Source organism: Clinocottus analis, unplaced genomic scaffold (genome assembly GCF_023055335.1).
Source record: "Clinocottus analis isolate CAN_PGR_092001 unplaced genomic scaffold, fCliAna1.0.p SCAF_20, whole genome shotgun sequence".
Taxonomy (NCBI): Eukaryota; Metazoa; Chordata; class Actinopteri; order Perciformes; family Cottidae; genus Clinocottus; species Clinocottus analis.
The window spans coordinates 12487307-12499403 of record NW_027175932.1 but is presented as its reverse complement, the minus strand read 5'-3'; the positions used below and the strand labels follow the sequence as shown (position 1 = coordinate 12499403).

Below are 12097 nucleotides of genomic sequence, written 5' to 3'. Positions count from 1 at the left end.
AGACCAAGCGAGCGAGTTCGGATCGCGCCGCGAGACTTTGACTCGAGTCGGGAACTCACCGATGGCTTGGAAGGGCACGTCGGTGAACACGGCACTGAAGTTGTTGTTGAGGAAGCGCTTGAGGATGTTCAGTGTGATGAAGGACAGGCTGGTGTAGATGTAAGCGTTGACGGCCAGAATCACGGCGTAAGCACCGACGGCGCCGCACGTCACGATGTTTCCCTGGTAACACAAAAACTCATGACTGGATCAAGATAAATGAGTAATAGTCATTCTTTTTATATTTAGAATGGAGGTGTTTGGTTGGCTGTAAAGCATCGTAACTTAAACACAATTAAATGTTTTAAGTAATTGTGCGTTCAGTGTGAAAGAGGGATCCTCTTCTTTTAAATGACGTGTCTTTTTTTCCAATATGTGTAGAATATCTGATTTAATGAAGCGCTGCCCACCACGGTGTAATCCTTTTATACTACCACTGGATGGCGCCAAAGCAAAGAGCTTAAATCCTACTAATACATAGGAAGTCGCAGAAATGGTTACATCCGGTCTGTGGTGCTTGTTTTGATGTGTGTGATATAAATAACATTAATATAAACCACCCAAGATGTTTTTTTGATGAAACCTTTCGTTTCCCATCATGCCCAGGGTGTTGCAGTCGGTGCAGAGCCACTGCGGCGCCTGCCTCTCGTGAGGTTATTGTTGTGCACAAATCTAACGTGCATGCATTGTGCAGTGATCGCTGGCGATCTATTCTGCGTAGAGGGGCGGGGCGCAGGTGAGTAAACAGACTCGGTGGTCTCCTTTCTGAGCGGCTGGTCAATCTCTTACCTCTCTGGGCCAACGCACGAAGAACAGCGGAACAATGATCATGATGCTGCAGAAGGTCACCCAGAACACGGCGTCCGAGCGTCTGAGCACATCGAGGTCACCTGGACGAAGAACACACTCAGTATTTATGAAACATAAGTGAAGTCGTGGTGGGGGACCAGACAGACTCGTCTTCATACCAAGAGGAGTGAAGAGGACCGTGGAGGCGACGAGGAAGCCGAGCATCAGTCCGATCACGACGATGCAGGCCATGACTGAACCCCAACGCCACCAGCTCATCACCAGGAGGACTCCGCCCACCACGCCGATCACCGCCGACAAGGCCAGACAGACTGCGGAGAGACGGACACACGCCATGGAGAGGACTCTTACTGTGGGATATTCTGACATTCGTAGAGTCTCGCGTAGTAGCTTTAATCGTGTGAACCGACAGAACGCTTTGCAAAGTGTGGGGTGGAAAAAGCAACAACTCACTGTCATAGTGCAGGTCTGTGGTCCGTGTGATCAGCACGAAGAAGAAAAAGGTTCCAAAGCTGAATCCCATGCAAAACAACTCTGCATGACGAAGAGGCAGAAACAGATACAGAGGGTAAATAACACGCAGTGCCTTCACACACCACAGTGACTGAAAAGGACTGTAGAACAGACCGGTCTCTGATCAGTCTGCAGACGTCTTCCTGAGAATTCAGCTGCTGGAAGTAGACGAAAGCACACGCTACGGGATGTGCTTACGCTCAGACTCTGTCTCTTTCTCATCAGAAGATCCCAGTCATTCACACAACAAAATACATTTCTGCATCACATGCGAGGCGACCACACGAGAGGCAGGCCAGCCCCGAGTTCCATACACTCAAAGCTACATGGGATTAAATACAGTATCCATACCGTAGCTTCGCTTCCGTTGGAGTCTCTTTTTTTTTTTTTTTACGTCCCTCTGGGGAAGTTCAAGACTCCTAAACAGGACATCTGACCCCCACTAATCTATTCTGTTGACCCTGAAGTGAACTGGGCCCGCAGAAAGCCAAGACGTCACTGCTCCAGTTGGAGTAAAAATAGGGAGCCGTGTTTTAAAGAACTGTGTGTTCTCAGACTTCAGAATACAGAGTTTGATCCGTAGGTCTTGAATCACACAGACGATGCTTTGTGAGATGGAAACCTACAACACATACGGTGAGTAAAGCTAAAATCACAAAGATTTGAAGTCCCTATTGTCTGTCTGCGATGTCAATCAATGCACCTGATCCCAAAGTCTAAACCTGCGAGTGGTGGGCCCACAGGGCGGCGGCTCCATGTAGATTCTTCGGGCCGAGCCTAGTCTATGAAGGCCCAGCCACCAGAGGTTCGCCACCGGGCTCCCCTGCCAGGTCTGGGTCTACAAGTGGGTCCCAGTTTCCCAGTCTAATCAAGATGAGGTGCTGCAGCTCTTTTTCTGGCCGATTGTACAAAGGGTCTGTGAATCGCTCTGTGAAACAGCCCCTCCCCCTGGGACCCCTCTGCCTCGGGCGACCCTACCACGAGCTATTGCACCCAAAAATACCCGCTGCTGTGTTGGAGTTATCTCTGGGGAATGAGAGGGTCCATCTACATTCCCCTCTCTCAGCTATGGTCACATGCTTTGGGTCGTGACCGAAAGAATGAGATCGCGGTTACGAGCGACCCAATGAGCCTCCGGGTGAGGAGCTCGGTCAGTAGAGCTGTTGCTCCTTCTGGTCCAGAGGGGCTGCCGATTCAGGCATTGGATCAGGACGCCTCCTTTTCAAGAGGATTTTCCAACTGGCAAGAGGAGTGGACCCCGAGCACGCAGGAAGTGCTGCTGGAGTAAGGGAAGTCTATATCGCCCCGCTAAGCCCACAACCCGGATAATGGATGTATGAATGGCTTAGTATTACGAGAGGAAGTCATAATAGATATGGAATATATGATAACATATATAAAGTCCCATAAAGCTATACTACTCACCACATTTAAAGAAGCGATGCCCGAAGAAGCAGACAAACAGGCCTGCAAGGCCAGCGATGGTGAAGAACATCTTTGTAGAGATCTTTCCTGAAAAGGAAATAATAATAATATAAATCATGAACGGTGTTGAAAGCAGCTAAAGGTCAAACCTTCTCTGCCAGCATTCCTTAACCTCGAAAAATAATCAAAAATCCAATTGAAAAATACCTTTGTTTTTTGTAAAGGAAAGCTAAACTAACTTCCGGGAGTTGCCAGACAGAAATGCGTCATCCCAGCGGCACTATTGCTGTAACCCAAGAAAAAGAAAAACATACTTTAGCAGCAGCTCACCGAGTGTTGTGCAGCCGTCCAGAGTGGAAGCGAAGCTGCAGGCGTAGGTGTGGACGGGGACGTAGGAGGCCGAGCTGTTCATCAGCGGGTCTCTGACGATGACCGAGTAGATGACGCCCTGACCGGGGATGGAGTTGAACAGCGCCACGGTCCTGTCTGACGACAGCAGCGTCATGACCTGCAGCGAGACGGAGGGGGCTGAAGAGTCAGCAGGCGGCTCATGCACTTTATTTGTCATTACTTTTTTTTATGAGAGCTGGTGTTCTCAGCGTCCCACCCGCTTGCCGTTCTTCATCATGCCCTGGATGTCCGCGACGGCCTGAATGCCGCTGAACAGGCTGCGCTCTGATAGGTCGTTCTCAGGCAGGAAGTACTGGTAGACGTCATACTGCAGCCGCCAGCGCGTGTTGGCTGCTGTCGATTGGTCGCAGGCCGGAGGAGCTTCTCCCCTGATGGAGAGAGAACAAATTGTCTCTGTTATTAGAATAACTGATGTTGTTATTCATGAATACCTTCTTGTCTGAGGCGCTCCTCTAGTGTGATTTACAATTTACAGCTCCAGGAACACTGGATATGAATTTATGAAGTTTAATCACAAACCCTGCAGCTGAACCTCGACGACCACGAATAGTTCAAAGATTTATTCATAAAGTTGACACTCAACTTCTAAATCAACACAACTTTTTACACGTCTATCGTGTTGAAAGCCTGTATTAGATACAGAGCAGGCGGCACTAATCAGTATGATACTATTTGTAGAATAAGATGCCAGAGCTGGTCATGTAGGAATGTTTCCAACAAAGGTTATCCAAACAATTTTCCATAACTCCAGAGTGTTGTGCAGGCTGAAAGTCCAAATTTATTGAAAATATGATAAAAGAAATCACAAAGTATTAAGGTTCAAAACATATTTGTTGGCGGCTAGACTTTGATCTCATGCTGCAGACAAAGGGAAGCAGCACCGATGAGTCATAACCATTAAAGACATTTACTTTTATGAAAAAAACATATTTGAATGACTTTAAAAAAAAAATCTCAATAAAAAAGGTAAAAACAGCTCTTATTGATATACACACGTATATCACTACGCTTCAGATGAACTTACGACCGATTCTAAAAACCTAATGAAGCTTTGCATTGATTATATAAAAGTAACGGGATGGATGGAAATCAGAAAGCGTTGTCGGTGTGGTCATCATGTGGACTCCTCACCTGACATAACAACACATTTCACCCGTCAGACATTAAAACAAGTTCAACTGAAGTGAACCCACTGCCGACTGAAGCCGATCCACAAAGAGCGGCGCATTTACCCAAACCGCTGTTGTAATGAGCTGAAAACTACATTTCACACATCTATGCACGCGGTTTGGCATTTCTAAATAGTCCCACACAACATGATATTCCTTCCACAAACCACAGCAGCAGGCCTAACAAAGACGCGCAGAAGCCTTTATCTCCTCGGACGAATCAACCGCTCAGAGTAACGAAACCTGATGTGCCAGTTTGTGGCGAGTAAGTGACACAACAGGAAATGTTTCAGCGAGGGAAGGGGGTCGTCTGTTTATTGGCCTCAGGTCGCCTTTGTGGCAGACATTCTTGAGAAAATGAAGCGAGTACTATCAGCTGCAGCGGGGGAGCAGGAGGGGGAGGGGAGTCGAGAGAGAGCACGAGATCATCTCAAAGCAAATAAACAGAGAGGCGGTGTGGCTTCAGGTCCCGGAAGATGTGATTTTTGGACAGAGCCGAACAAGCCGAACAGGAAGTTGAGCGTCACTTTATTGAGTTACCTCTCGTATCCCAGGTTCGCCGGTGCAAACCGGATGGTGGTCTCGTAGAGGTTGTAGCGGATGTAGACGTTTGGGTCAATGTCCAGGGTGAACTCCGTGTTACAAGCTCCAGGGACTGGATCTAAAACAAAATTAAAGAGAACAAATTCATTATTAGTTGCCGTGTCGGGCACGTTAGACCAAGAGAAGACCAAAAACAAAGCCGTTCCCCTGAGATCTCAGTGGCAGTCTGCCACATGAGGATGACTTGTGAGCAACCACGCTCAATCGATGCCAGCGCTCACTCGTGGTCGGCACGAGCTTCCTCAAGTCAAAATCACCATCGACTGGGTTTCTTTACGCTTTTTCACGCTGCTGCTTCCTCGTTCTTCTGACTTCAGTCATAAGACTTCGATAGAGTGGCACAAGTCAGAAGAGAGGAGTGTTGTAAGAAGACGTACCGGTGCTGGAGTATGGGAGGATGACCCCGGTGCCCGCCACAGTGTCCTCATCGGGAGAAGACAGGAACAAGGAGAGGGACGCCTGGCTCGGCTGGAGAGCCGACAGGAGCCCCGAGTCCACGGCCGTCAGAGAGGTTCCCTGGCCCGGGATCTGCACCAGACAGACGTATCATCACTTTGTCAGAGCAAATAAACAGTACGAGCAAAATCACTTCAAAGAGTAAGAAAACAAGGGCAAAAGAGAGCAGGAATGAGTCCTAAAAGGAGTCAGCGGCTTTTTTAAAGGGGTTTTGGTTCGCTTAAAGTACAGCCGAGGCTGATGGGAATGTCATAATTGATTTGTAAGTATTTGGTCATAAGCACACCAAATTCTGACCCAACAACATCACAATTTATTCTGATCCGTGTAACAGATCTCATCTCATCCTTCCAATAGTTGTCAGAAAGCACTAAAGTCAGGCTCATGGTGGCGCTGGAGGAGAGGTCAGGGATCACCAGGATCCTTCATCAGGCCTTTTCATCCCGGGAACTCATGTGCACTAAAGTGGTTGAGACAATGTCCCGCCAGCCAGCATTAGCTCTTTTTTTTCACATTTGGGTCTTTGTGTAATTCACCTCAGCACTGCCTCACGACACTCCTGAAACATTTTCATAATGGCTGACCTTATGATGAGAGTCAAGTCAACAACATGCGTTTGTCTGTTTGTGTCCTTAACAATCTCACTCTCTGAAATAAATGGAATCTTATTCAAAACAAATTGCATTAGTTGCTGATGAACTCATGAAACTGAATTAATTCACTAAATTAAGAAGTTCAAATAAGTCCAAGGGTTGAGCTCACAGATACGTGTGCTTATGTTTAATACTGTTGTCAACAAATCCCATGAGTGTTGTGTGTGTCGAAGCTCTGCGACACAAAGCCCCATTGTTCTTCAGAAACTATGAAAACACATCTATGAGCCACATTGTTGCACTGAGTGACACGTTCCTTTTTATCATGATAAACTTATTTTTTTGCAAGTAACCTCAGGTTCAAACTACAGACTAAAATCGCTGGAAAAACTGCATAACTCCATCCTCATCCAGCTTTATTAGCCCTCATAATACAGAGTACTGATACAATACCAGTGTTTGATCAAGAAGCCGTCTGCCTCGGTGTGGAAGGGACCGGGAGCATTATGGTATTTGTAGAGCAACATTGAGCTTGACTTCAATATTACAAATAAATATGGAGATATAAATGTACTGAAGGGTTTTGTTTTTTTTAAATAATGGTATCCAATACAGATCATTGATTCAGATATTCAGCCATCATCTGACTTTGTTAGACGTCAGTTACAGTGCAGCTCTTCTGTTATGTGCTCATAAATTGGGTTAGGAAAACTTCCAAAACGAATTGGTTGTTTCAATTTATAAATATAAATTGTTTTAAACATTTAGCAAATTACAGTGCGTATTATAGTAATTTATAGCCATACCTAAACAATGTTCAGCCTTTCAAAGCCCACCACATCCTGGACTGGAAAACTCTCCGTTCACACAAACCAGTTCCCAAACAACAAGAGGATGCGCGTCACCAAATGTAAAGATAGTGACCGTGGCACAGACGAAACTACATATCTAATCTGATCAACGTGTCTCAGCAAAAGGTCAACAGACCCCAATGAAACCCAAGTGGGTTGGACTTTGGTGCTACTTTATAGAGGCAGTGGTCAAATTGTGCGCCTGTTGATGTATCAGACTTCGGTTTGTCAGAGTCAGAGCCGTGGTATTGTGACAGACAGCAGAGGGAAATCTCTTTCGTGGGAAACATCCCATTATATGTTGCCATATGTTTTCTAGCGAGAAGCTGAACTATTGTTGTGTGACATTGAAGGCCCTGTGCGCACACAGTGCGACTCTCACACAATGACTGCATTGTCCAAAGCCCGTCTTGTTGTCGTCAGTGCTGGAGTGGTGAGTGATTCTCCATTTAGTGCAGTTTTCCGCAGATTTTTATAAAAAAAACGCCACAGATGTAGATCAACTGCTTGTCATTATAATCCTTATAATAGTGTGGAATGGGTTTACAGCAATATGACCAGGAGACGCAGTGACCACGTCACATGCACGCTATCATTCCACTGGTATTCAGAGTATGACGACGCTCAGAAGATGAATCGGGTCGTGTAAACAAGCGTTTTCAGAATCGAGACGCGTGTGCGACAGGTTGATGTTATTCATGTTTTAGGAGCATTCTTTGGACATGTATGCAGCAGTGTGGGACACACGGCCTCTTACTCTGCGAGTTACAACTAGCAGACAGATAGCAGGGATGTACGCCCACAAGAAAAGCCCCCATCTTCGGTCAGAAGAAGATACACCCCTACTTTTCAATATTAAAAAAGACTTGGATGTCAACGGGGTTATAAACATGTGCGTCACAGCGGCAAACTTTTCAAGACAATGGTTGAAAGAAAGAAAAACGGAGGTCGAACAAGTCCGCCATCGGTTTATCAGGGGATCCACCGCTACATGTCAACAGTAATATTTGTGGAATATTTAGTTTTGTTTGCCATGTACACTAAAGCATTCTGGATGTCCAGTTATATCTAGTGTGAAATGTGCAACCATCTAAAACATGCTGACGTTTATCTGAGAGAGTTTTATACGTCTGGTTTGTTAACCGGGGGTAGATATTGACATAAACAGCAACAATGATTGATCAAAACAAATAACAAACATAAAAAAGGATCTTGTGGTTTACCACTTGCAGAGAGAGTAGTATAAAATAACACGGAAATGAGTGAAGAAGAGATAACAAACTAAAAGGAAAGTGAGTTGGGTGCATTTTTATCCTCATTTAACTCGGTTGGTTTCTGTTCTGAAAAGCTATTTCCTCCTTTTTATTTTTTTTCTTTTGGTGGTTTTGGCTCCATCTCAAGTGTTGACGTCTATTTAAAGGAGACATTTTCTGCCACAGAGAAACTCGTGGATTTGTTTTTCTTTCTCTTGATTTCCAGAGTTGACATTACCAGAGGGGAAAAAAATAAAAATAATAAAGACCCCCGCCCCTCTTCAACACACACACACATCTGTGCAGTTTGGACCCTAATCGAGCTGTCCCCTGAGACTTGTGGGACCGACGCCAGAAGGTTTTTCGTCTCAGGGCCGCTCAGTCTGCCGCTCATGACCAGAGGACTGCACATCAGCTGACTGCCACTTCTCTCAGTGGGCCAGACGCTCTCGCTCACAAAGCCTCATTCATACATCATGGGGAGGACTGACTGCCTGCTCTAAAATGAAGCGCAGCTCCAATTTCACAGTTCAGTTTGCGCTTTTCTTCTTTTTTTTTTACTGCTACCACTAAAAGACTCACTCGATTACGGATGTGAAGAAACTCTTAGATAAATGATTCAGCGTTTGATTCGCTGATTTACCAGAACATTTTACATTTCAAACTTGTAACACCACTGAGCTTTCATCCACTTTGAGAGCAATGTCAAGCTGCATGCAATCTCTGCACCATAAAGAACATGCCAGCGAGCAGTGTGTGCTCCGAGACCAGCGGAGCTAAAGCTGGTGGAGACACCACTGAAAACATGTGGCTCTTAAAAAGCAACCTGCTGCATGCCCCAGATGACTTACAATGAATCTAATCAGAACTCTATCCACCAACGTGCAGTTCACCACTACAATGCATTCAGGTGAATTTATATTTACCGACGGCAGCCAACAAAAATAAATGGTTATCATGTGAGAAAAGGACCGACTCAAAGAATGTTGCTTCATTTGATCTATGCAGAGGGACCTTATGATTTATGATAACTATGTTTAAGTTCCTTCACTAAAAAGGATGTTCATATATGTGTCCTATCTCTGACACAATAAAAAGTGTTTGTTTTTTAAAAGGGACAGTGAACCCCACAATCAAAAACAAATGTTTTTCCTCTTTCCTGTTGTGCTATTCATCAATCCAGCTGGTTTTGGTGGAGGTTGCCTCGTTGGAGATCTCTTCCTTCTCTTGATTATAATAAGACTATGTTAAAGAAATAAACAACAATTTATCTTCCCAGAAATCATGAGGCGAGTCGTCTCCCTCTAATTAGAGGCCTAATGCTAAGCTAAGCTAGCCAGCTGCTGGCTGTAGCTTCATATGTTGTGTACAGAGAGTGGTATCAATCTTCTCCCTCAACTCCTCGGCAAGAAAGCACATAATATTTCAGAAGATGAGGTGAGAGGTGCCTCCGTCAGTTGTGTTTGTCAGCGCGTTCTCACCCTGGCGTAGGAGAGCGTGGCGTTGCGGTGCTGCGTGTGGAACTGCAGAGTGACGTAAGCGACGTCCGGGGTGATCCGGGACACCACGGCCTGCACCGTCTCGTTCTGGGAGACGCTCACGTTCTGGAACGTTCCCGGCAGGAAAATGACCCGGTCTGCGACAGAGAGGGGAAGGTCTGATTAATCCAATGGTTTTATTGGAGTCGATTGGTTGGAGCGTGCTCCTTATAAACCTGCTTCAGTGATTCCAAGTGACTCTGACAACGCCAGGCAACATTCAATCAACCGTTTATCTCCAGACATCAAAGACAAGCAGAGTGGCAGTTGGTGCTTTGCCAAGAAGGTGACCGGAAAGCAGCTCGGCAGCCCATCAAAGAGAGAACTCACTGGGGAAAAAGCTGAATGGAGAAGTGCGCTCTCTGTTGAGTAATGAGGTATTTGTTTAACAGCTTGACAGAAATCTAACAATGCTGTATAAACTTCTTCAACGTCCAGATATGCAGTGGGTTACAATTATTTTCCCAAACAGCTTGCCTTTAGGGAACGTGTCAGCCGCTCATTGAGGAGGTTTCTTGTTGGCTAAAAAGTTTTTAAAAAATATGGAGGCGAAACAATCTTTTTTCAATTGAAACATTCATTAAAATGATTTGCCAGTCCTTTGTGATTTCCAACGTTATCTGGAAACCTTTGGACTGGCCAGTATTAGTGAAGCGTATCATCCTCTGATCACGTTCTTACGTCAATGCTGTTTTCACAATGAATCAACTATGGATGACTTCTTAAGTAACCATTAACTGTGTATCTAAGGGGAATGTGCAGAAATGCACAGGCGCTTGACTTGCTGTACCATGACCGCTTCAGATGATCATGCTGCAACAGCAATCGTCTAACTCACTAGTTCTGAGAAGCAAATGTAGTTCAACCAGTAGATTTTGAAAAGCGGTGGCACGTAGTAGTTTTGCAACAACTATTAAACTGCCCATGTCATTTTAAAACATCAGTCAAACAAATGTCACACTTCATCAACGCAACTTCTTCAACTCATCCAATCTCTGCGACACTTCCTCAATACACATCTCTTTCACAGATTACTCTGAAAATGAGTTGCAGGAAGCGACATAAATCACTGGCCTGCCTCTTACTGGGTCTCACCTGGTATTCTGCTGTCTAACAAAGTCTTAATTTATTTACCGATCAGGGAAAACACACTGACTTGCTCAACCTGGTTCCACTACCCCATTTCCTCACAACACCCTCCATTTGTTTGGATTTAAAGAAATCTAAATGTTTCATAGTGTTAGCCAAACTGTGATTCTTCTATTGATCTTGTATCTGACAAATCCGACCTCTTTACTCGTACATGCTGGATGGCACATAAACTGTCAACAGCTCATGTGGTGCTATTATACTGTAACACATGCCAGTAGGACATGGAGTGTGATATTATACTAACATCCCTATATGAATATCACAGAAACACTACGTATGAATACTACATAATTGCTCTGTGATGACCACACAACATCTCCTTACACTAGCCTGTTTGCCTAAAACAAAATCACAAATAACTGAATAAAATTCACTTTGAGATTTTTTGGGGGGGGAGGTCAAACTGGACTCAATAAACACGTGACCACAAGCACTTTGTGAGAAAAACATGACATTTAACTGCTAGCTAACGTGAGCTAAAGCTACACAGCCATAACAAGTTCCCCCGGTGACACTTCAGTGACTTACAGCATTAAGGGGGCACAACTTCACGTCACCAGCTACACAACATTAACGTCGGCTAATTTATCACCCGAAACGTATCGGCCTTAAAGACTGGGAAAGATACATGGCTTGCTAAAAGTGAAAGTAGTGTTAGTTACATGATTAAACTGTCTGTAACTCACTTTCCACTTGCGCTTGAACTTCACGAGCCAGAATCAGCAGCAGCAGTAACGGGCAGAAACCCCCACGAGACATGTTGCTTTCTTCCACGAGGCGCCTCTATCTGCTGCTCGGTGGACTCATAGGTGCCCTCGCAGCCTCCGGGGTTTTGGTAGCAGGAGTCCCCGCAAGAGCGACATGCTTGACTGGACTGAGAGGTTTCGCGGGACAGCCTTCTCCCTCCGCGGCTCTGACGCTGAACTGATGCCCCGGCGAGAATCTCGCACTCGCTCTCGCGATAGCTGCCCCTCCCCTGTCCGAACAGCTTTCAACCAGCAATGGCGAGATATGATTTTAATGAAACCTTATCTTAGAGCGTCTTACTCTGTAAATGTATGTGTGTGTTAATGTACATTCATACACGTTGCGTTTTGTAATGAGAATTAAAAGGATGTTTGTGAATCTTGGATAAAATAGCAGAGTGGGAGCTCTTTGATGTCATTCTCAGACCATAGCTGATTACAACAAAGTAATGTATGCCAACAAGCACAATTGTGTGCAAAACATTAATCTAAAGCAAGAAAAAAAGCAAAAGAAAATGATGGTGTTCTTGATTTAGAT

At 45.1% G+C, this 12097-nt stretch overlaps 1 protein-coding gene across 1 annotated transcript in view; it reads right to left on the bottom strand.

The window, feature by feature from the left end:
- tm7sf3 (transmembrane 7 superfamily member 3) overlaps nt 1-11729 on the bottom strand; it is a 13048-nt gene extending 1319 nt beyond the window's left edge. The window contains exons 1-11 of the mRNA XM_068585986.1: nt 11500-11729; nt 9605-9759; nt 5348-5498; nt 4908-5028; nt 3395-3566; nt 3118-3295; nt 2788-2874; nt 1303-1383; nt 1008-1160; nt 829-929; nt 60-222 (exon numbers count right to left, since the gene is read on the bottom strand). Coding sequence (XP_068442087.1) covers nt 60-222; nt 829-929; nt 1008-1160; nt 1303-1383; nt 2788-2874; nt 3118-3295; nt 3395-3566; nt 4908-5028; nt 5348-5498; nt 9605-9759; nt 11500-11572 — 1435 coding nt within the window. The 5' untranslated portion in view covers nt 11573-11729. The remainder of the gene's footprint in view (nt 1-59; nt 223-828; nt 930-1007; nt 1161-1302; nt 1384-2787; nt 2875-3117; nt 3296-3394; nt 3567-4907; nt 5029-5347; nt 5499-9604; nt 9760-11499) is intronic.
- Nucleotides 11730-12097: the final 368 nt, after the last annotated feature.